The following is a 24,269-nucleotide window of genomic DNA, read 5'->3' as shown; positions in this document are numbered from 1 at the left end:
CAAGCAACATACTTGACTTCATGACACTATCACAGTCAGTTGAGTGCTCGCCCGATGTGCTTTTATTGCAGGATCAAATCACCTCGGTGATTCCTTTCAACTGATTGGGTTTTTCTTCTTGTTGCAACCAGTGCACCACAACTGGTCAAAGGCCATGGTATGTGCTTTCCTGTCTGTGGGAAAGTGCATATAAAAGCTTCCTTGCTGCTAATGGAGCTAATATATATATATATATACACACACACACACACGTTCCGAGTACACAATTGCAATGCACCCGGGGGGAAGCTGAACAAAAGAATATCGGCCTCCCCCACCCAAACCCCCAATACTTGCTGCTGGTAATAACTTGGTACTTGGTGATGCTTCGACCAGAAGCGGTCAGGCCCTTTATAAGGGCCCTATGGGCAACCTAGGGAGACACCACAGCATCATAAAGGTCTAAAATTAACGAGCTACTCTCGATTCACTAGTATCAAAACCTATATTAGCTCGGCCATTTACCTTTCGACCGACTGTTCAAAATTGCGCCAAATTCCCTCAATCAAAATTGCACACCCTTTTCTCTTTGGCATTTAACTGCTCCATTCAAATTCCATAGCACCACCACCACCCCCACCCACCTGCTACTGATTTGATCGGGCTGCTGGTGCTCCCTTGCACCTGCCAGTGCAGGCAGTCCCTCCTCTCCCCTCCCCCCACATTTCCTGTCATGGACGGAGGAGCTACAACAGCTTGTTCTGAATGTGCACGTAAAACCCTATGACATGACATGACATGCTAATGGAAAATTCAGCCGGTTTCCTCTGATGACTGAGTCAGAATTACCAAATGTTTGACATCCAATAGCTGATGATTAATTAATCAATGTGCTCTAGTGGTGTTTCTAAACAAAATAAACTTCTTTTTTTCATGACACTATGGATGCGAGTTACTCTTTGCAGTTAGTGTTGGTGTGATCCTTTATGCCTTTCCTTCAGTGTGTGTGTGTATATATATATACATTAACTGTGCTAGCAGTTGCCTTCATCCTCCATCAAATATGGGTGGATCTCCTTTCTTTATCTGAAGATTCTTGTTAATCTGGCCCAGTTCCATCATTAGACAAGTTTCCTCAACATTTAGGTCATCACCATGAAGCTTCCAATTGCAGCATTTAATGCTTTATTTAATACTGGAGAGGGTGGGAGGGGGCGGCACTCTGAACTTTAAACCTGGTGAGATGTTATTTGTTAAAGAGCACCTGTGAAATGTTTATTGTTTTAAACTAAAGTACTGATTTCTGTTAAATAAAATATGGATATGTTGCATTATCAATTTTATCACAAAACACAAGTGTATGTAAAATACTTTTATTAACGACAAACATGCATAACATTATGCGAGAGTCCAATACTTAAATTAAAACTATACACAAACTATTCTAGTGACTTTTACATAATGTAAAACACTTCCTTAAAATTAAACTTAACACAACATAAAATGCTATCTTACCTTAATTAAAATTCAATATGCAATATACTCACACATAATGTAAAACACTACCTTAAATAAATCCTATGTACAATATACTCACACACAACAAAATATTTCCTAAATTAAAAGGCAATGCACAATAATTATATTCACACATAATGTAAACAATTATCTTAATTAAAATTCAATGTACAATAATATACAGTTGAATCCCGTTGGCTCGAACCACGTCCGTGCTCGAGAAAGTGTTCAACCCATTGGGTAGTTTGACTGAACCATTCAGTCTACGTAAGTAAGTATAACTCAGGACTTCGTTTTTGGTTCGAGTTTTGAGCATTGTGGTGTGTTCGATCCCTCCGAGTTTAACCCAACAAGATTCTACTATACTTGCATAATGTAAACCAATACTTTAATTAACATTTAATACACAGTATACTCACACCTAACATAAAACACTACCTTAATTAAAGTGACAGTTTTTACACAAGACAGCATATTTTTTACTGTTAAAGCAGTTTGGGATAATTTAAATTAGAAGTCACTTATAGTTTATTGTTTACAAGTGTTAATGGTGTTGATGTTTCTACTGCCACAAAATGAATGTTTGATCATTCTAAAAACACACGTACCTCTGAAAAGTATTGGTTATGAAAACAAGCTCTGTATATTTTGAAGGTAGTTTCCAGTTTTAACGTTACAGACTAGTTTCACTCTGTTATAACTTTATGGAGATGTTTTAGAGTTGTATCGACTAACCAAACTTAGTGGCTAGTTTCTTGGGTTCAAACTAGGGTCAATGTACAATACTGATATATAACAAACTAGGGTCAATGTACAATACTGATATATAACAAACCACTAGTAGCGACTGCCGTAGTTATAATTTAATGTTCAATATACTCATATATAAAGTAAAGCATACCTTTATTAAAATTCAGTGTACAATATACCATACCAGTACTGGCACATAACGTAAAACACAACCTCAATTAAAATTCAATGTACAATATACCATAACAGTACTTGCACATAACGTCACACACAACTTCAATTAAAATTCAATGTACAATATACCATACCAGTACTGGCACATAATGTCAAACACAACTTCAATTAAAATTCAATGTACAATATACCATACCAGTACTGGCACATAATGTCAAACACAACTTCAATTAAAATTCAATGTACAATATACTATACCAGTACTTGCACATAACGTAAAAACACAACCTCAATTAAAATTCAATGTACAATATACCATACCAGTATTGGCACATAACGTAAAACACAACCTCAATTAAAATTCAATGTACAATATACCATACCAGTATTGGCACATAACGTAAAATACAACTTCAATTAAAATTCAACGTACAGTATACTCACAGATAATGTAAAACACTACCTTAATTAAACTTCAATGTGCAATTAACTGTTGTAAGTTGTCAAAATAGCATAAAACATTACTGATCATTCAAATAAGCAATTTTAAAATACAACAAAATGAATTAATTCACCTGGGCCCATAGCTAGCCAAACATTTTCCAGACCATAGTTATTTTTTTTTTACTAAATATTTGTTTAAAATTAATTAAGACTAATAACATTTGTGACTCTGGATGTCTTAAAATAACTTTTTAAACTATCCAAACTTCAATATGTCTTCTTTTTACCCTGAAACAATTTGTTATGTTTTGTCTATACTACCTCCCCTTTCCTGAGAATAAAAACAAGTTAGTTAGACCCTGATTACTACTGCCAAAATTACAGAGATTGCAAGTGGGAGTGCATGGTGAGGGCAGGGGGTCATTGCACCTCCAACTCTTACAATTATGCATATATTACTTAAAAGACAAAGTAATATATAATTGAAATCCATCACCCACCCCTTACCCCCATTGCAAACATCGTCCAACACAAATGAAACTAAACTCAAGAAATGGCCAAAGGCCTATGCAATTGGCTATTAAATAGCTACATGTTTAGCTATTATTAAGCATAAAAATCAAGGCCATCCTGCTTTGCTTTTTTTTAAATTATGAACCACAGTCTAGACAACAGGTCAGCTGCTTTCATCTAAACTTATTTCAAGTGTTCCAGCTTATTTCAGATAATATCCTTAGTCTATCAGACCATAGATTTTGAACCACCTGAATAATTATAATTGTTGGGACATTAAACTGTGTTCTCAAGAAATATAAGAACATGTCTGCCAATCAGAACCTATAATAGACACCTGGGCCCCGTTCCACGAAGTGATCTTAGTTAGCACTAAGATCACCTTAGTGTATAAGGTAGCTACGTACTTATAAGGTGTCTTAGGGTTAAGATCGCTGTGTGGAACGGGACTCTGGGGCCTTATTCACTAAACTCTCGCAACTTTGCAATCTCGCAGTGCAATGCTAAAAGACTTACAAATAGTATACTTTGTTGTCTAGCAGAGCCTAAGAGAGTTTTGTGAATTAGGCCCCTGGTGTTTTGAACTGACACTGATTGTAATATGTACCAGGCTATGCACAATGGTTGACATCCATTACATGAATGTCCATGACATTATGTGATGATAAAAGCAAATTTAGAATTATTTTTTCTTTCCTTTACTTTCTCAATAATAATAATGATAAAGATGAGAAAAATGATTGAAACTAAGCTGCCACAATTAATCGTCATCAGAAAGTAAAGAAGCACACCAACTCAGTGATGATCAGTCTAATCAGCACATTGGTCACATGATGTCACTGAGGCTAACTAAAGAGGCATCCCAGAAGAGAGTTTACGCATGTGCCGTTTCTCGTGGTATTTCAGCGTACTGAAGTTGGTAAAATTTCTACCACAGATTTTACATCTGAGGTTTCCGGCATGACCCTTTAAGTGATGCTGCAGCTGGTAGCTGTCCGAGAAGTGGCAAGTACACAGATGGCATCGGAAAAAGTCACCCGTGTGGATCCTTTGGTGTCTGGTCAGTGCAAATCTGTACAAGGTTTCAAAATCGCAACTCTCACACTTCAACTTCTGCTTTCGGAACTTAGTAGAGATACTGTCTGTTTTCAGCTGCAAACCAACACTACTTGTACAACTCTTGTTGTCTAATGATCCATATAGTCTTGGTATGTAAGCAGATGACAAACTTCTTGCAGGGTCACCAAGAACCTGCCCACCAACTCTCTAAAAAATAAAATCACATACAGTTGCAGTAAGCTATGTAACAAGTTAAACATTACAGGAGAGGAAAACAATATTGGTGTTTTAACGATACATCAGCACATTTTAAACTACAGCTGTTTGATATCTAATATATACTTATTTAAACTTTTGGTCGACAGAAAGAGAGGAAACCAAGTTTCATGTTTTTAACCAAAATGCACAACATTTTTGTTAGCTGCCCCACTAAAAGGGGGTGGGGCATATTTTTAGATCCCTGGCCACCAGGGGGCTGTCCTTTCTTAGGTCCATATCTGAAACTGTTTGTAATAGGTTACGGTATCTACGTACCAAGTTTCATGCTTTTAACCAAAAGTGCACAATTTAGTAAAACATTGGGTGTTAGCTGCCTCATTATGGACAGAACAGGAACAACCCAGAGTCCAATGAAGGCAATTGATCTTCTGAACCATCGCCCCTCAGACAGGCACTCTAATACTGAACTACACCCCACCCCAAAAACAAAACTACAAATATTGCAAAGTAAAATGTAACTGTATACTCCAGTGGGACAGTTTTTAAAAACTACAGCAGGCATTCAAAAGTATGTGGTCTAATCATGTTCCATGTGATTATCTGATAGGACAAAATCACAGTTAGTTTTTACCACTTTTGATTTTTTAACCATTTTAAAGCAATTGGCTGGAACGAGAAATAGTCCAATAGTTCCACCAATGGCGATCGATCCTAAACTGTTGTGACGCAGAGAGGCAAAACACAAACTTGTTCAAGATATCATGATCCTTTTTCTATATGTGAAATTTCAAGAAACTCGGATGAGAAATGAAGTGGCTGGAGCGGTGATGTCACGCGTCACATACAAACGTACCGGCAAGACACCATATTTCCTTGATGACTCATTACAAGGTGAAAATTAAACTTAAGGTGGATGACAGCCACTCTTTGCATCCTTGTTTTTTGGCTTCATACACAATAATTATAACATATATTAACATAATTTCACTTAAAATCCGTATTTCGTAAAAGCTACAATTTTTTTATTCAAACACAATCAGGTGCATTAGTAATGTGCCAAAAAAAAAAATTCAATAGCAATTTTGCATTGGAAACATGTACCTAGTTTATAGTTATTGTAAGGAGATACAAAGTGATGTCATTGGAATACTGAAATTATCTGTATTATTACAGTGCTTAGCCACATTAAAATAAAAACTGGTCTTCTAACCTTGACTCCTATCAAAATTTCTATAATGAGCAGACAATGCAGTTTACAGGTCAGTATGTTATTATTTTTTTATAATTCTGGACAAAATATTAAGTTTTAAAAGATGAAAGAAATAAAAAGTACCTTTTGTCAAATATATCATATCAAAACATTACCATCGGATATTTTTTATTTATTGTGTATGAAGCCAACACAAGGGTGCGAAAAGTGACTGTCATCAATCTTAATACCAAGTAGGGGTAATGAAATACAAGTAAATAGCTACTCAAGTACCAAAGATTAGAAACAAAATCTTCATAACTTCATTGAAAAGAATTACTTAGCATAATGTTCCCTTTCACTGCAAAAACAATAGATGTATGTCACAATGCATTGTTAATGCTCCCAGTTCCAACAAGAAAACTAGTGAAACAAGGCATCAGAAATGCTGTTTATCTGCTTATTCTTTTATGATTCTAGTTTTATATGTACAGTTTCAAAAAATAAAGCCAGTAAAGCTGTATCATCATTTTAATTTTTAGTAACCGTGACCTCAACCTTTGACAGAGGCAAAATGTGAAGTCGTTCATGATATCATCATCTTATTCCTGTTAAGTTGCTAGAGCAGTGACGTCATGACCTCTTTCAATTTCAACAATATGCGCACATTGCCTTGAAATTGAAAGAGGTCGATACCATAAATATACCGAGAGAAAAAACAGGTTATGCAAACTATGTAGCATTACAATTGAGGATGAAACACATTTTCTTATTAGTTGTCCTGAACTTGAAATAACAAGACAAAAACATTTTTACAAACTCATAAACAAGTTTTCTGCATTTCAATCAATGAACTGGCCTCGGTGGCGTCGTGGCAGGCCATCGGTCTACAGGCTGGTAGGTACTGGGTTCGGATCCCAGTCGAGGCATGGAATTTTTAATCCAGATACCGACTCCAAACCCTGAGTGAGTGCTCCGCAAGGCTCAATGGGTAGGTGTAAACCACTTGCACCGACCAGTGATCCATAACTGGTTCAACAAAGGCCATGGTTTGTGCTATCCTGCCTGTGGGAAGCGCAAATAAAAGATCCCTTGCTGCCTGTCGTAAAAAAGAGTAGCCTATGTGGCAACAGCGGGTTTCCTCTAAAAACAGTGTCAGAATGACCTTATGTTTGACGTCCAATAGCCGATGATAAGATTAAAAATCAATGTGCTCTAGTGGCGTCGTTAAATAAAACAAGCTTTACTTTCAATCAATGAACAGCTATGAAAAATGCTACTACATGTATATCATATGTATGCACAGTAATAAAGCATTTTGTATTGTATTGTATTATATTGTATTGAGTCATGTATGTATGTATGGACAAGAAACTTTATCTCACCTTCATGTAAAATACTCGAATTTCATTGGTTATTTAGCCTATTAAAAAAAAAACTTATACCTCGTGTGGGTGGAGTCAAATCTCTCATACCCACCTGTAACATCGGACTGTTGTTATTGTATTAATGTGCCATATAAAAATTTGTCTGTTACCACCACTCGGAAAATGAAATTAAAGAAAAGCGAGCATTTTAATGTGGCGAAGCATTGTAATAATACAGCTAATTTTAAATTTGAATGACGTCAGTATTCCAATGACGTCACTAAACAGGGTACATGACGTTGCTATTGATTTTTTGTTGTTGTTTGAACATTATTAATGCACCTGGATGTGTTTGAAGAAAATCCTGCAATTAAACATATCGGCAAGATAAATTCGTTGTTGAAGCATCACTAGGGGTTTATGGATTTTTATACTCTCTGTATGCTCTTGTACCCCGAGCATACTGAGGGTATAAAAATCCATAAACCCCTAATGATGCTTCTACAACTTGTAACATCCCCCTTAACAACTCATCTCAAGGGGAACATAACTGGTTTGATAAGGTTGTTGGGTCTTCAGACATAAGTTGAGATTAGAGCATGCAAATACCACAAATGCTGAATTGTTTTTGTCTTTTCACAGTTGCCCAATATAGGAAACAATCCACATAGTTTTAATTACAACAGGCAATAAGTATATTAAAAAAATAATCTTTAAATGTCCACAGTTACTGTTATATATAATAACGATGTACATGTCGACATGTTCATTACCGACTGAAAAAAAATAATCCCCCGTTTTGAGAACAGTACATGTATTTTTTTTGTTGTTGTAAATATGGTCCTACTCGTTGGAAGTACTTCACACTTCACTCAAATGATGTGCGCAAGTGTACATGAACTGTCTGTAAACATCCAACTTGTAAAAATCAGGCACACACGCACGCGCACAAACACACATATGCAGAGAGAAAAACACAGACATATTTCCGTTGGGAACAGGACTCACCCAGTCAAGATACCCTGGTGCCTGGGAACAAGCATGGGGTGCACTATGCCTACTTAGTGGAACTGCAAGACTGGGGTTTTAACAGCTTCTTTTTACCTAATATCAGCTTCATTCATAAACTCCTGCTCAGTGTGTGACAGTTTGAACTACATGTATATACCATTGTCCATAACATTTTTAAATCATGTTTGTGTCTTGTTGTTTGTCATTATAAATTGATGGTTATAATAAGTTAATCTGTTTGGAATCTAAATAATCCAGTGATCTAAGTTATTTTCATAATATAATAGCAAATGTACATGTGGTATGTGATCATTTATATAGCAAAATGAAATGATGTTCTGGTATAAAGGTGGGTATATCAAACCTTTTGTAGTCCTTCTCTACTGATTTCCTGCATTTCAGTCATCATCTACTTTCAATATTGTGCCATTTTGTACGTAATTTGTTGTGACATAATAACTTAACTGAAATGAAGGCAGAAGTAAATGGTGGCATGCAGCTTACACAAACCTATGCACCTACTTTGTTCAATGGGCAATTGTGTCTTCAACAGGACGTAATGTGCTCTAGTGGTGTCGTTAAACAAAACAAACTTTTCAACAGGAAGTCAACTGCAACACATATCCCAGCTAGGTTTTGTACCCACTATGAATGTGACTGTGTGTGTGTATGTTGTATGTGTGTGAGTGCATGCATGTGTGTTGTGTGTGTGTATGTGTGTCTGAGTGTTTACATGAGCGTCATTTATCCTAACAGTAGTTGAATGTGTAGTAACTTTAGCACAAGAAGATAGAAAAGAAGTAGTTAAACTGCTATACCTATGCCTTTGATTTTAAAAATACTAACAGAGTAAAAAACGTCATACCTTTTATGAATTTAGGCTCTCTCTGCTCTTTTGTTAATATCCAATTTCATTACTGTTTTTATATAGTTGAGTACTTATACAATTTATCCATTTCTTCAGAACTCCGACTTGTACAAAAACCAAAAAGCGTAGCTATGATGACAATTTTATAATCATTTTTATTCAGCCAAAAGCTAACAACAAAACAAAAACAAACATATCAGACATTTTCACTATGTTTACAACAATTAAGTTCATGTTTCTGAAGTCCCAACAAAGATGAAAAACTTTTATGACAAATGCGACATTTCAGCTCTCCAGCATGTCCTTTGAGGTGGTAGGAAAGCTGATACTTGTCGTAGAACTTACAGCTGCAAAGATGACAGAAATAGAAGTCTCCGGTGTGTTTTTTCTGATGTCTCTCCAGGGTAAAACGATACGCACTCTGGAAATCACAGTGACTACACTTGAAGTTGGCAATCGTTTGAACATTCTCAATAATACGGGATTCAACAGGGTTGTGGTCATCATTCGGCTGCTGATGTTGCTTAAAATCTGCCACATCACTTTGGAAGTGTAAGTCATCAGCACCATGCGAAGGATGGAATCTTACTCGTCCAGTTTTTCGTTCTATGACATTAGATGGACTTCGTGGTAACAAGTGAAATCTTGGCTCCATTGTCAATTTGCCTGTGTAAGTCTACAAAAAGAATGAACTGTTTTAAGATAATGCTCGAAACTCTAGTGGTATATGAGCATGTTAATACATATTGGTTATTGGCTTTAAGATAATGGATATTGGTAAATACGACAATACTTGGAAGAATTAGCTTTAGTATAAACACATTTCACAACAAAATTTATATGGAGAAAACCCCCTCAAGAATGATAGTAAGAAACAAATGGAAGCAAACAGCAACCTTGTGATAATACAGTAATGAATGTACCTCCATGTCACTTGGCAGATACAATGTCCTGACAATTCCTCAAATTACACAAACACATTGCATCTGGTTTATCACAAGCTGGTTAGACTTAGTAACAGATCCTGGATTACAAGATATCATTTTTTTTAAATGCTGAACATCCTGCCTTCAAACAACCTGAATAAAGTGTCTCCGAGTCACAAACAATGGAGTACAAGCTATCACTTTATAAAAATGCTGAACATCCTGGCTTCACACAACCTGAATAAAGTGTCTCAGAGTCACAGACAATGGATTACAAGATATCATTTTTTTAAAATGCTGAACATCCTGCCTTCACACAACCTGAATAAAGTGTCTCCGAGTCACAGACAATGGAGTACAAGCTATCACTTTATAAAAATGCTGAACATCCTGGCTTCACACAACCTGAATAAAGTGTCTCAGAGTCACAGACAATGGAGTACAAGCTATCACTTTATAAAAATGCTGAACATCCTGCCTTCACACAACCTGAATAAAGTGTCTCAGAGTCACAGACAATGGAGTACAAGCTATCACTTTATAAAAATGCTGAACATCCTGCCTTCACACAACCTGAATAAAGTGTCTCAGAGTCACAGACAATGGAGTACAAGCTATCACTTTATAAAAATGCTCAACATCCTGCCTTCACACAACCTGAATAAAGTGTCTCAGAGTCACAGACAATGGAGTACAAGCTATCACTTTATAAAAATGCTCAACATCCTGCCTTTACACAACCTGAATCAACTACTATTGGGTGTCAAATAACTGGTACTTTTTGACAGTTACAATTGACAGTCAAAAGAAGTCTGTACCATTACTAAACATTCTGCCACCATCATTTTGTATTCTGTAAAAACACCCAAACACACTTAGAGTTACCACACAATAAGATCATACATGGTTCACAGATACAACTTTGAAATCATCATCTTATTGTCTACAAGTCATCTACCACTGGTGTAGGAAAGAATTTGTTTCTGATTTTCTTTTTTTTGGGGGGTAGGGGTGCATGTGTTTAGGGATGAGATGGGGATTCTGCAATCTGCTCCATGAATCTGTATAGGCCATGAATCACCCCAGCTCCCCAGCAACTCCTATTAGCTATGCCAGGGCCATCTATAGATTATATGTGGCACTTCTGATGTTTCTTCAATCCAGCGAAACTTGCAAAAACTCTTCCACAAACGGTGCACCTGAGGTTGCCGGCATGACCCGCCAGGTGGTACTGTAGTTGATGTCTGTCACTGAAATGACATGTACAGATGTGACAGAAGAAGAACTCGCCTGTGTGCAGTCGCTGATGTCTTCTCAAGGAATGCTGGTAATCCGTTGAATACTTGCAACTGCTGCATTTATATTTTTTACCCACCGGATTGTGAGAAGCACCGTCTCCTAATCTTTGCATATGATGCCTTACACATTTTCCAGACCCAACGGTGTCACCTAGATCCAATCCATGCCTATTTGGAAACACTGTTAGATTTTCCAAAAGTGAATCATCATATATGGTCTACAAAGACACAAAAGCAAGGATTAATTTACTGGCATTTCTGCATCTATCACATAACCCAGAAATAGATTCCATGTTACAAGTCCCATGTCAAAACCTAATCATAAAATGAGTTTTTATCAGCACTGTCCCATATGGAATGAAAGATAAAAAAATGCAGTCTTAAGGCAACCCTTAAGAAGTCCATTCAACAGTGTGCTATAACAGTTGATTATTGACACTGACGTAACAGAATGGTCAATACACGAAATGAAAACAACCTGTTAACTAGTGTTGGTACAATGTGTGTTAACTAGTGTTGGTGCAATGGTGCAGAGTGTGTTAACCAGTGTTGGTGCAGTGTGTGTTAACCAGTGTTGATGCAGTGTGTGTTAACCAGTGTTGATGCAGTGTGTGCTAACCAGTGTTGGTACAGTGTGTTAACCAGTGTTGATACAGTGTGTGCTAACCAGTGTTGCTACAGTGTGTGCTAACCAGTGTTGGTGCAGTGTGTGCTAACCAGTGTTGGTGCAGTGTGTGCTAACCAGTGTTGGTACAGTGTGTTAACCAGTGTTGATACAGTGTGTGTTAACCAGTGTTGATACAGTGTGTGTTAACCAGTGTTGGTACAATGTGTTAACCAGTGTTGATACAGTGTGTGCTAACCAGTGTTGCTACAGTGTGTGCTAACCAGTGTTGGTGCAGTGTGTGCTAACCAGTGTTGGTGCAGTGTGTGCTAACCAGTGTTGGTACAGTGTGTTAACCAGTGTTGATACAGTGTGTGTTAACCAGTGTTGATACAGTGTGTGTTAACCAGTGTTGGTACAATGTGTTAACCAGTGTTGATACAGTGTGTGCTAACCAGTGTTGCTACAGTGTGTGCTAACCAGTGTTGGTGCAGTGTGTGCTAACCAGTGTTGGTGCAGTGTGTGCTAACCAGTGTTGGTACAGTGTGTTAACCAGTGTTGATACAGTGTGTGTTAACCAGTGTTGGTACAGTGTGTTAACCAGTGTTGATACAGTGTGTGTTAACCAGTGTTGGTACAATGTGTTAACCAGTGTTGATACAGTGTGTGTTAACCAGTGTTGGTGCAGTGTGTGTTAACCAGTGTTGGTACAGTGTGTTAACCAGTGTTGATACAGTGTGTGCTAACCAGTGTTGGTACAATGTGTGCTAACCAGTGTTGGTGCAGTGTGTGCTAACCAGTGTTGGTGCAGTGTGTGCTAACCAGTGTTGGTACAGTGTGTTAACCAGTGTTGATACAGTGTGTGTTAACCAGTGTTGATACAGTGTGTGTTAACCAGTGTTGGTACAATGTGTTAACCAGTGTTGATACAGTGTGTGCTAACCAGTGTTGCTACAGTGTGTGCTAACCAGTGTTGGTGCAGTGTGTGCTAACCAGTGTTGGTGCAGTGTGTGCTAACCAGTGTTGGTACAGTGTGTTAACCAGTGTTGATACAGTGTGTGTTAACCAGTGTTGATACAGTGTGTGTTAACCAGTGTTGGTACAATGTGTTAACCAGTGTTGATACAGTGTGTGCTAACCAGTGTTGCTACAGTGTGTGCTAACCAGTGTTGGTGCAGTGTGTGCTAACCAGTGTTGGTGCAGTGTGTGCTAACCAGTGTTGGTACAGTGTGTTAACCAGTGTTGATACAGTGTGTGTTAACCAGTGTTGGTACAGTGTGTTAACCAGTGTTGATACAGTGTGTGTTAACCAGTGTTGGTACAATGTGTTAACCAGTGTTGATACAGTGTGTGTTAACCAGTGTTGGTGCAGTGTGTGCTAACCAGTGTTGGTACAGTGTGTTAACCAGTGTTGATACAGTGTGTGTTAACCAGTGTTGGTACAGTGTGTTAACCAGTGTTGATACAGTGTGTGTTAACCAGTGTTGGTACAATGTGTTAACCAGTGTTGATACAGTGTGTGTTAACCAGTGTTGGTGCAGTGTGTGTTAACCAGTGTTGGTACAGTGTGTTAACCAGTGTTGATACAGTGTGTGCTAACCAGTGTTGGTACAATGTGTTAACCAGTGTTGGTACAGTGTGTTAACCAGTGTTGGTGCAGTGTGTGCTAACCAGTGTTGATACAGTGTGTGTTAACCAGTGTTGGTACAGTGTGTTAACCAGTGTTGATACAGTGTGTGTTAACCAGTGTTGGTACAGTGTGTGTTAACCAGTGTTGATGCAGTGTGTTAACCAGTGTTGGTGCAGTGTGTGTTAACCAGTGCTGATGCAGTGTGTGTTAACCAGTGCTGATGCAGTGTGTGTTAACCAGTGTTGGTGCAGTGTGTGTTAACCAGTGTTGGTGCAATCTGTGTTAACCAGTATTGGTATAATGTGTGTTAACCAGTGTTGGTATAATCTGTGTTAACCAGTATTGGTGCAATGTGTTAACCAGTGTTGGTGCAATGTGTGTTAACCAGTGTTGGTGCAATGTGTGTTAACCAGTGTTGGTACAATCTGTGTTAACCAGTATTGGTATAATGTGTGTTAACCAGTGTTGGTGCAATGTGTGTTAACCAGTGTTGGTAAAATCTGTGTTAACCAGTATTGGTATAATCTGTGTTAACCAGTGTTGGTACAATCTGTGTTAACCAGTATTGGTGCAATCTGTGTTAACCAGTATTGGTATAATGTGTGTTAACCAGTGTTGGTACAATCTGTGTTAACCAGTGTTGGTGCAATCTGTGTTAACCAGTATTGGTATAATGTGTGTTAACCAGTGTTGGTACAATCTGTGTTAACCAGTATTGGTGCAATGTGTTAACCAGTGTTGGTGCAATGTGTGTTAACCAGTGTTGGTGCAATGTGTGTTAACCAGTATTGGTGCAATGTGTGTTAACCAGTGTTGGTACAATGTGTTAACCAGTGTTGGTACAGTGTGTTAACCAGTGTTGATACAGTGTGTGTTAACCAGTGTTGGTACAATGTGTTAACCAGTGTTGGTACAGTGTGTTAACCAGTGTTGCTACAGTGTGTGTTAACCAGTGTTGATACAGTGTGTGTTAACCAGTGTTGGTGCAGTGTGTGCTAACCAGTGTTGGTACAGTGTGTTAACCAGTGTTGGTACAGTGTGTTAACCAGTGTTGATACAGTGTGTGTTAACCAGTGTTGGTGCAGTGTGTGCTGACCAGTGTTGGTACAGTGTGTTAACCAGTGTTGGTACAGTGTGTGCTAACCAGTGTTGGTACAATGTGTGCTAACCAGTGTTGGTGCAGTGTGTGCTAACCAGTGTTGGTACAGTGTGTTAACCAGTGTTGATACAGTGTGTGCTAACCAGTGTTGCTACAGTGTGTGCTAACCAGTGTTGGTGCAGTGTGTGCTAACCAGTGTTGGTGCAGTGTGTGCTAACCAGTGTTGATACAGTGTGTGTTAACCAGTGTTGATACAGTGTGTGTTAACCAGTGTTGGTACAATGTGTTAACCAGTGTTGATACAGTGTGTGCTAACCAGTGTTGCTACAGTGTGTGCTAACCAGTGTTGGTGCAGTGTGTGCTAACCAGTGTTGGTGCAGTGTGTGCTAACCAGTGTTGGTACAGTGTGTTAACCAGTGTTGATACAGTGTGTGTTAACCAGTGTTGATACAGTGTGTGTTAACCAGTGTTGGTACAATGTGTTAACCAGTGTTGATACAGTGTGTGCTAACCAGTGTTGCTACAGTGTGTGCTAACCAGTGTTGGTGCAGTGTGTGCTAACCAGTGTTGGTGCAGTGTGTGCTAACCAGTGTTGGTACAGTGTGTTAACCAGTGTTGATACAGTGTGTGTTAACCAGTGTTGGTACAGTGTGTTAACCAGTGTTGATACAGTGTGTGTTAACCAGTGTTGGTACAATGTGTTAACCAGTGTTGATACAGTGTGTGTTAACCAGTGTTGGTGCAGTGTGTGTTAACCAGTGTTGGTACAGTGTGTTAACCAGTGTTGATACAGTGTGTGCTAACCAGTGTTGGTACAATGTGTTAACCAGTGTTGGTACAGTGTGTTAACCAGTGTTGGTGCAGTGTGTGCTAACCAGTGTTGATACAGTGTGTGTTAACCAGTGTTGGTACAGTGTGTTAACCAGTGTTGATAGTGTGTGTTAACCAGTGTTGGTACAGTGTGTGTTAACCAGTGTTGATGCAGTGTGTTAACCAGTGTTGGTGCAGTGTGTGTTAACCAGTGCTGATGCAGTGTGTGTTAACCAGTGCTGATGCAGTGTGTGTTAACCAGTGTTGGTGCAGTGTGTGTTAACCAGTGTTGGTGCAATCTGTGTTAACCAGTGTTGGTACAGTGTGTTAACCAGTGTTGGTGCAGTGTGTGCTAACCAGTGTTGATACAGTGTGTGTTAACCAGTGTTGGTACAGTGTGTTAACCAGTGTTGATACAGTGTGTGTTAACCAGTGTTGGTACAGTGTGTGTTAACCAGTGTTGATGCAGTGTGTTAACCAGTGTTGGTGCAGTGTGTGTTAACCAGTGCTGATGCAGTGTGTGTTAACCAGTGCTGATGCAGTGTGTGTTAACCAGTGTTGGTGCAGTGTGTGTTAACCAGTGTTGGTGCAATCTGTGTTAACCAGTATTGGTATAATGTGTGTTAACCAGTGTTGGTATAATCTGTGTTAACCAGTATTGGTGCAATGTGTTAACCAGTGTTGGTGCAATGTGTGTTAACCAGTGTTGGTGCAATGTGTGTTAACCAGTGTTGGTACAATCTGTGTTAACCAGTATTGGTATAATGTGTGTTAACCAGTGTTGGTGCAATGTGTGTTAACCAGTGTTGGTAAAATCTGTGTTAACCAGTATTGGTATAATCTGTGTTAACCAGTGTTGGTACAATCTGTGTTAACCAGTATTGGTGCAATCTGTGTTAACCAGTATTGGTATAATGTGTGTTAACCAGTGTTGGTACAATCTGTGTTAACCAGTGTTGGTGCAATCTGTGTTAACCAGTATTGGTATAATGTGTGTTAACCAGTGTTGGTACAATCTGTGTTAACCAGTATTGGTGCAATGTGTTAACCAGTGTTGGTGCAATGTGTGTTAACCAGTGTTGGTGCAATGTGTGTTAACCAGTATTGGTGCAATGTGTGTTAACCAGTGTTGGTACAATGTGTTAACCAGTGTTGGTACAGTGTGTTAACCAGTGTTGATACAGTGTGTGTTAACCAGTGTTGGTACAATGTGTTAACCAGTGTTGGTACAGTGTGTTAACCAGTGTTGCTACAGTGTGTGTTAACCAGTGTTGATACAGTGTGTGTTAACCAGTGTTGGTGCAGTGTGTGCTAACCAGTGTTGGTACAGTGTGTTAACCAGTGTTGGTACAGTGTGTTAACCAGTGTTGATACAGTGTGTGTTAACCAGTGTTGGTGCAGTGTGTGCTGACCAGTGTTGGTACAGTGTGTTAACCAGTGTTGGTACAGTGTGTGCTAACCAGTGTTGGTACAATGTGTGCTAACCAGTGTTGGTGCAGTGTGTGCTAACCAGTGTTGGTACAGTGTGTTAACCAGTGTTGATACAGTGTGTGCTAACCAGTGTTGCTACAGTGTGTGCTAACCAGTGTTGGTGCAGTGTGTGCTAACCAGTGTTGGTGCAGTGTGTGCTAACCAGTGTTGGTACAGTGTGTTAACCAGTGTTGATACAGTGTGTGTTAACCAGTGTTGATACAGTGTGTGTTAACCAGTGTTGGTACAATGTGTTAACCAGTGTTGATACAGTGTGTGCTAACCAGTGTTGCTACAGTGTGTGCTAACCAGTGTTGGTGCAGTGTGTGCTAACCAGTGTTGGTGCAGTGTGTGCTAACCAGTGTTGGTACAGTGTGTTAACCAGTGTTGATACAGTGTGTGTTAACCAGTGTTGATACAGTGTGTGTTAACCAGTGTTGGTACAATGTGTTAACCAGTGTTGATACAGTGTGTGCTAACCAGTGTTGCTACAGTGTGTGCTAACCAGTGTTGGTGCAGTGTGTGCTAACCAGTGTTGGTGCAGTGTGTGCTAACCAGTGTTGGTACAGTGTGTTAACCAGTGTTGATACAGTGTGTGTTAACCAGTGTTGGTACAGTGTGTTAACCAGTGTTGATACAGTGTGTGTTAACCAGTGTTGGTACAATGTGTTAACCAGTGTTGATACAGTGTGTGTTAACCAGTGTTGGTGCAGTGTGTGTTAACCAGTGTTGGTACAGTGTGTTAACCAGTGTTGATACAGTGTGTGCTAACCAGTGTTGGTACAATGTGTTAACCAGTGTTGGTACAGTGTGTTAACCAGTGTTGGTGCAGTGTGTGCTAACCAGTGTTGATACAGTGTGTGTTAACCAGTGTTGGTACAGTGTGTTAACCAGTGTTGATACAGTGTGTGTTAACCAGTGTTGGTACAGTGTGTGTTAACCAGTGTTGATGCAGTGTGTTAACCAGTGTTGGTGCAGTGTGTGTTAACCAGTGCTGATGCAGTGTGTGTTAACCAGTGCTGATGCAGTGTGTGTTAACCAGTGTTGGTGCAGTGTGTGTTAACCAGTGTTGGTGCAATCTGTGTTAACCAGTATTGGTATAATGTGTGTTAACCAGTGTTGGTACAATCTGTGTTAACCAGTATTGGTGCAATGTGTTAACCAGTGTTGGTGCAATGTGTGTTAACCAGTGTTGGTGCAATGTGTGTTAACCAGTATTGGTATAATGTGTGTTAACCAGTGTTGGTACAATCTGTGTTAACCAGTATTGGTATAATGTGTGTTAACCAGTGTTGGTGCAATGTGTGTTAACCAGTGTTGGTAAAATCTGTGTTAACCAGTATTGGTATAATCTGTGTTAACCAGTATTGGTACAATCTGTGTTAACCAGTATTGGTGCAATCTGTGTTAACCAGTATTGGTATAATGTGTGTTAACCAATGTTGGTACAATCTGTGTTAACCAGTGTTGGTGCAATCTGTGTTAACCAGTATTGGTATAATGTGTGTTAACCAGTGTTGGTACAATCTGTGTTAACCAGTATTGGTGCAATGTGTTAACCAGTGTTGGTGCAATGTGTGTTAACCAGTGTTGGTGCAATGTGTGTTAACCAGTATTGGTGCAGTGTGTGTTAACCAGTGTTGGTACAATGTGTTAACTAATGTTTAGTACAATATTTAAAACAAAAAAATCTTGAACTTAGTTGAACATAATAGAGTTTAAGATTTCTTAATGTGAGCTCCCATGTAACATGCCTCATACATGCAGGGCTCAAAATATGAAGTAAAACATGGCCTGATGTTATATATTTTTTAAAGTAGCAGGCCAAAAGAAATATGTCCTGCTAAGAAGAAATATGTCCTGCTACAAATAAGACAATATGGGGTGAGGGAGGGTTTGGCACAGTGTGAAACATTAGGACCTCTGAGATATATTTTAGAGCATTATGGAATTAAAATATTACAGAATCATGACCTAAATAGCAGATAAGACAATATATGTAAATATCTCTTGTGAAAAATGACCTGCGATATTTTAGTGGATTTAGCAGGTGAATTTTTATTTCAACTGCTAGGTCTAAAAAATGGACTGCTTTTCGCAGGCTGCTATCTCGAGCCCTCACGTGTGACATGTATCTACGTCACATTTTTACGTGTAGAAAACGATACACACAAAAGTTGATACATTTGTCCCCTCATCAAATTTCATGTAGCAAATGTAAATGTGATTAACAGCAAAGCAATATACTTTAAGATAATGTGTTAAAGAAAACTAGGAAACCAAAAAAAAGTTTCGTTCTTCATAGATGTCAATGAAATCATTAATTTAACGCAGACGTTTTTAACCATTGTAAACTCCTAAATCTACCTCAGTTTCATACAACACATACAATTTTCCTTGAATCAAATAGTTTTATATTTTCCTGTTAACACTAACAAATTAAATGATATGAACATATATTTAAGAACATAGTACAATGTTTTGTGTGCATTTGTGATACCACATGTCCACATGAGAAAAAATTAAATCTTAAACTCATTTTTGTTGGTAGGTTTTCTCCACTGTAATGTTTCTCTCAGGTTTCACAGACTTTTGTGTAGAGAAATTTTAAACTCTTTAATAATTAATTAAAATGACAAAATGGATACCACAATCAAACTGTGTATCTCTGCACAAAGTTTTGACTGGTACTGACTACTATCATGAAGTACTATTCTTCAACTTTAGTTCGACAGAATAATGAATCTGAACAAAAGCATTAAAACAATCAAATTTTGCATCTCTGCCATGTAATCAATGACACCTATGTTTTGGTTGTGACTGCTACCATGAAGGGGCGAGATCTACATGTAACTCAATACAATGACACCTATGTTTTGGTTGTGACTGCTACCATGAAGGGGCGAGATCTACATGTAACTCAATACAATGACACCTATGTTTTGGTTGTGACTGCTACCATGAAGGGGCGAGATCTACATGTAACTCAATACAATGACACCTATGTTTTGGTTGTGACTGCTACCATGAAGGGGCGAGATCTAACTCAATACAATGACACCTGTGTTTTGGTTGTGACTGCTACCATGAAGAGGCGAGATGTAACTCAATACAATGACACCTATGTTTTGGTTGTGTTTGCTACCATGAAGGGGCGAAATCTAACTCAATACAATGACAACTATGTTTTGGTTGTGTTTGCTACCATGAAGGGGCGAGATCTAACTCAATAAGTAGAGCGCTTGCTTGAGGTGCTTTGGTGGCCCACAACGGATATACATGTATGCTGTTCTGTCTGTGGGAAAGTGCCTTTAAAAGATCCCATGCTGCTAATGGAAAAAAATGCAACAGGTTTCCTCTAAATACTGTGAGTCAAAATGACCCAATGTTTTACATCCAATAGCTAATGATTAATAATTTATGTGCTCTAGTGATGTCATTGAACAAAATAAAATTTAACTTTTAGCTGCCATGAAGAACTATTCTTAAAGTTTAATTTGACAGAATAATGAATCTGAATCATAAAAGCATTACCACAATCAAAATTTCTATCCCTGCACAAAGTAGTCAAAGAAATCTGTGTTTTGACAAGGTTTGACTGCTACCCAGAAGCACTGTAATGATTCATTTTCTATGTAAACACTAATTAAACAGCATGTGTCACTGGTGTATCAGACAGACACTAAACAGACTGATTATAACAATAAAAAAATTAATTAAGCCAAAGGACCAAGGACTTGGAAGGAAGTAACTCTATTTTATTTGATCATGAAACTTGTACTTGATTAAATGATCCAGTGTATCAAGTGAGCACTGTTCGAGGAACTCCATGATTCCAACTCCATTATTAACTAATGAAATGAACTGCACATACATGTATACTGCGACTTCAAGACCTACACAACGTGACACATCAGTCTCAACAATCAATGATTGTTCCAATAGCAGGAAACATTTGTTTTCAAAATCTTGATTACCAACATTTCTAATCAATTGGAAACTAATGGGCAACTACTGGTTAATGTTTTAAAATTGTTTAGCGATTTAAGAAAGTTGTGTTGCGAATCGAGACACGATACTGAACAAAATGTTCCCTGACCAGATCATACAAGTTAGGTTGAAACTAGTTTTAAATGTATTATTTCTGGCAAAGACTTTGCAGTTTCCCTCAAGTTATGGAACTGTAATACGAAATCAAGCACTTCCACTGCTATGTCGCTTTTAAGTGTGCCTTTTCGTGCCGCTTCCATCCAGCGAAACTGGAAAACACTTTGGCACAGACCGTGCACTTGAGGTGCCCGGCGTGTCCGCGGAGGTGATACTGCAGTTGGGTCTTGTCGTTGAAGTGACACGAACAGATGTGACACCAGAAGAACTCCCCCGTGTGGGTCCTCTGATGTCGTTTCATCGAGTTCCTATAGTGTGACGTGTACTCGCACAGACCGCATGTGAACACTCTCTCACCCACTGTGTGCGATGTATCACGTAATGCTTTTAAATAGGCCTGTCCGTTTGGGATATCTCCCAAGTCGGTATGGATTTTCTACAAAAAACAAAACAAACACAAATAAAACCATTAAGTTTAAGTTTTATTAGGTGGGGCAATCTTTTCAAATAATTGGAGTAGATTTTAGTTGTAATAACTTACAACTTTTAATCACCACAGTATAGAATAATTGGTCATGACAAAGCTGATATGTTTGACTCACATGAAACTTAGTCAGCTAGATATTAGATAATCATGTAGTTCATTTCCTGCAAAACATTTTACCATAATAACAAGAAACTATGGATACCAGTATCTCCATCTTGTTTCTAACCCGAAAAAATTAACATAACAATCATTCTGAGAGCACTGCTAAAGCAATACATGTTCTCCACTGGACTCAACAAATGTTCGTATCTCCTCTGTTCAAGAGTCAGAACTCTGTGAAAAATGGGTAAATTGCCATGAAAGTCAAACCTGATACCAGACCCAACAATTGTTTGCTTTTTCTAAGTTCAAGAGCCAAGGGGGTAAATCCTTATGAAAGTAAAACTTGATCTATAACAGTACATGGTAAAGCTATACACCAAATATCTTGATACATTGCCCAAAAAACAAAGTTAGGAAAACACATTTTTGCATCTCCTAAGTTCAAGGGCCATAACTCTATCAAAAATGGATAAATCGCCATGAATGTCAAATTAGATATATACCAGTACATGATAAAACTATATCAACATCTTGAGGCATTGCAACAAAAACATCCGAAAAAGTATATGTAGGGCAGACAGGCAGACAGACAGACAGACAGACAGACAGACAGACAGACAGAAGGATTGAGACAAAACCTAGACTGGAGAGTACTACTAAAGCAATACATGTCTTCTACAGGACTATGTACATTCTCGTATCTCAAAGGCCATACATGTAACTGTGAAAAATGAGTAAATCGTCATGAAAGCCAAACAATACCGGTACGTGATAAAGTTATATACAAATTTCAGCTCAATATCTTGAGACATCATACAAAAAACCAGCCTGGAAAACTACGTGGAACAGACAGAAAGACAGACAGTTGGACAGAAGGACAGAGATCAAACCTATAGTTGGACTGGTAGGGAACTAAAATAGTAAAAATGTCATAATTTGGTTACAATTTCTACCCAACGTTTTGACACCATCTACCAGTAGCTGCATTCATCAGGGAAATGTTCCAGCTAGTACACCACATCTGGACAAAGGTCATGGTATGTGTTTTCCTGTCTGTGGAAAATTGCATATAAAAGATCCCTTGCTGCATTAGAAAAAATTAAGCTGGTTTCCTCTAATAACTATGAGTCAGAATGACCAAATGTTTGACATCTAACAGCCGATGATTAATTAATCAATGCCCTCCAGAGGAGTCGTTAAACAAAACATACAAAAAATCATCAGGGAAATGTGATTTTTTTAAAACAGACTATATACTGTCCATCTTCACACAGGAATATCGGGTTAATATCAATAGGCTAATCTTTAATTAAGAATAGTTATTTGATATTAATAACTGTAAAAAGCAAAGTTGAGTCACCTTTAATATACGACTACCTTTATGCCAATACTGTATATTACACATGCAATTTTGACACACCCACTGCCGCCCAAGTCAACACAATTACACACCTCTATATAATAACAGTTAACACAAGATATTTATTTTGGATATACATGTAGTTTGTTTTACTGGATTTAAACTCATTTCAATATGTACAATCTCAATAAAGAGTTGGGTTTTTTATATAATTTTAAAAATATTTGCATGCAGAATGTTCTAAACAAAAATGAGAACACTGTCTAGATCTTTCATTTTGATCAGTCTTTTCATATTGTTTCAAATCACAGTTAGTTTTTCTCATTATTAGAATATTTCTCTGCCGATTCTTCATAATAATGTCTGGGAACACTTTTATGAGTTCTTATCAGTTCTTATCATGTTGTTTTAAACCATACAATCACAGTTAGTTTTCCTCATTATAAGAATATTTTTCTTCCAAATATTCATAATGATGTCTGGGAACACTTTTATGAATTCTTATTTCAGTGATAGTTCTTATCCCGTTTTTTCACACCACACAGTCAGTTAGTTTTTCAAATCATTTCTCTGCAGATCTTCTAAATAAATGGACTGTGAACACCTTCACCATCTCTTATTCCTATGATAGTTCTTTTCATGTTGTTTCAAACCACTCAAATCTGAGAAGTTTCGGTCACATATTTTACACCTCAGTTTGCCTGCATGCCCGTTCAGATGGTGTCGCAGTTGATACTTGTCCGAGAAGTGGCAGGCACAAAGATGACAACGGAAGAAGTCTCCAGTGTGTCTCCGCTTGTGTCTCTTGAGGACATGGCGGTAAATCGTCTCGTAACTGCACTGGTCGCAGCTGTAAACCTGCTTCTTTGAGGAGTTCGGATAGACAGCTTCCCAGAGTGTTGAGGTGATCGGGTTCTGAAAAGCACTTGAATCTCCTGGTCCAGTGTCGGCGAGTTCAATTGGTCTCCTCTTATTCCCACAAGGTAGGTTGAAATATCCACTTTGATGGGTCTATAAAATAAAACATCACGAGGTAACGTCTTGGACAAGTTGAATGTATATGTAATTACTGCTGCAAGTCTTATAACAAAATGAGCTTTATCGTTTTAACATTATCAAATAGTCCCAATCTGTAAATACTCTTGGTCCAAATGATATCATGTGACTTAAAAAACTGACGTTCATAACTACATGAGTCTCAACTGCATGGCACCCATCCACATACAGTGAAACCTGTCTAAACCAGATCATGGCAGGGATCTAATATTTATCACATTTAGACAAG

At 38.2% G+C, this 24,269-nt stretch overlaps 1 protein-coding gene across 14 annotated transcripts in view; it reads right to left on the bottom strand.

Annotated features, from left to right (window-relative positions):
* The window catches only part of LOC121384041 (zinc finger and BTB domain-containing protein 46-like), a 131,804-nt gene that overhangs the window by 45,214 nt on the left and 62,321 nt on the right, over positions 1-24,269 (bottom strand). Inside the window, exons 4-5 of one of the 14 annotated variants that reach the window (XM_041514220.1) lie at positions 19,864-21,471; positions 19,326-19,731 (exon numbers count right to left, since the gene is read on the bottom strand). The exons of 7 other annotated variants lie outside the window; for them this stretch is intronic. In XM_041514220.1, the coding sequence (XP_041370154.1) occupies positions 21,139-21,471 (333 nt within the window). In that variant the 3' untranslated portion in view covers positions 19,326-19,731; positions 19,864-21,138. 6 more of the 14 variants (XM_041514214.1, XM_041514208.1, XM_041514216.1 and 3 more) reach the window with 6 other exon arrangements.

Source organism: Gigantopelta aegis, chromosome 10 (genome assembly GCF_016097555.1).
Source record: "Gigantopelta aegis isolate Gae_Host chromosome 10, Gae_host_genome, whole genome shotgun sequence".
Classification (NCBI taxonomy): Eukaryota; Metazoa; Mollusca; class Gastropoda; order Neomphalida; family Peltospiridae; genus Gigantopelta; species Gigantopelta aegis.
This window is presented reverse-complemented; position numbering and strand designations above follow the sequence as displayed.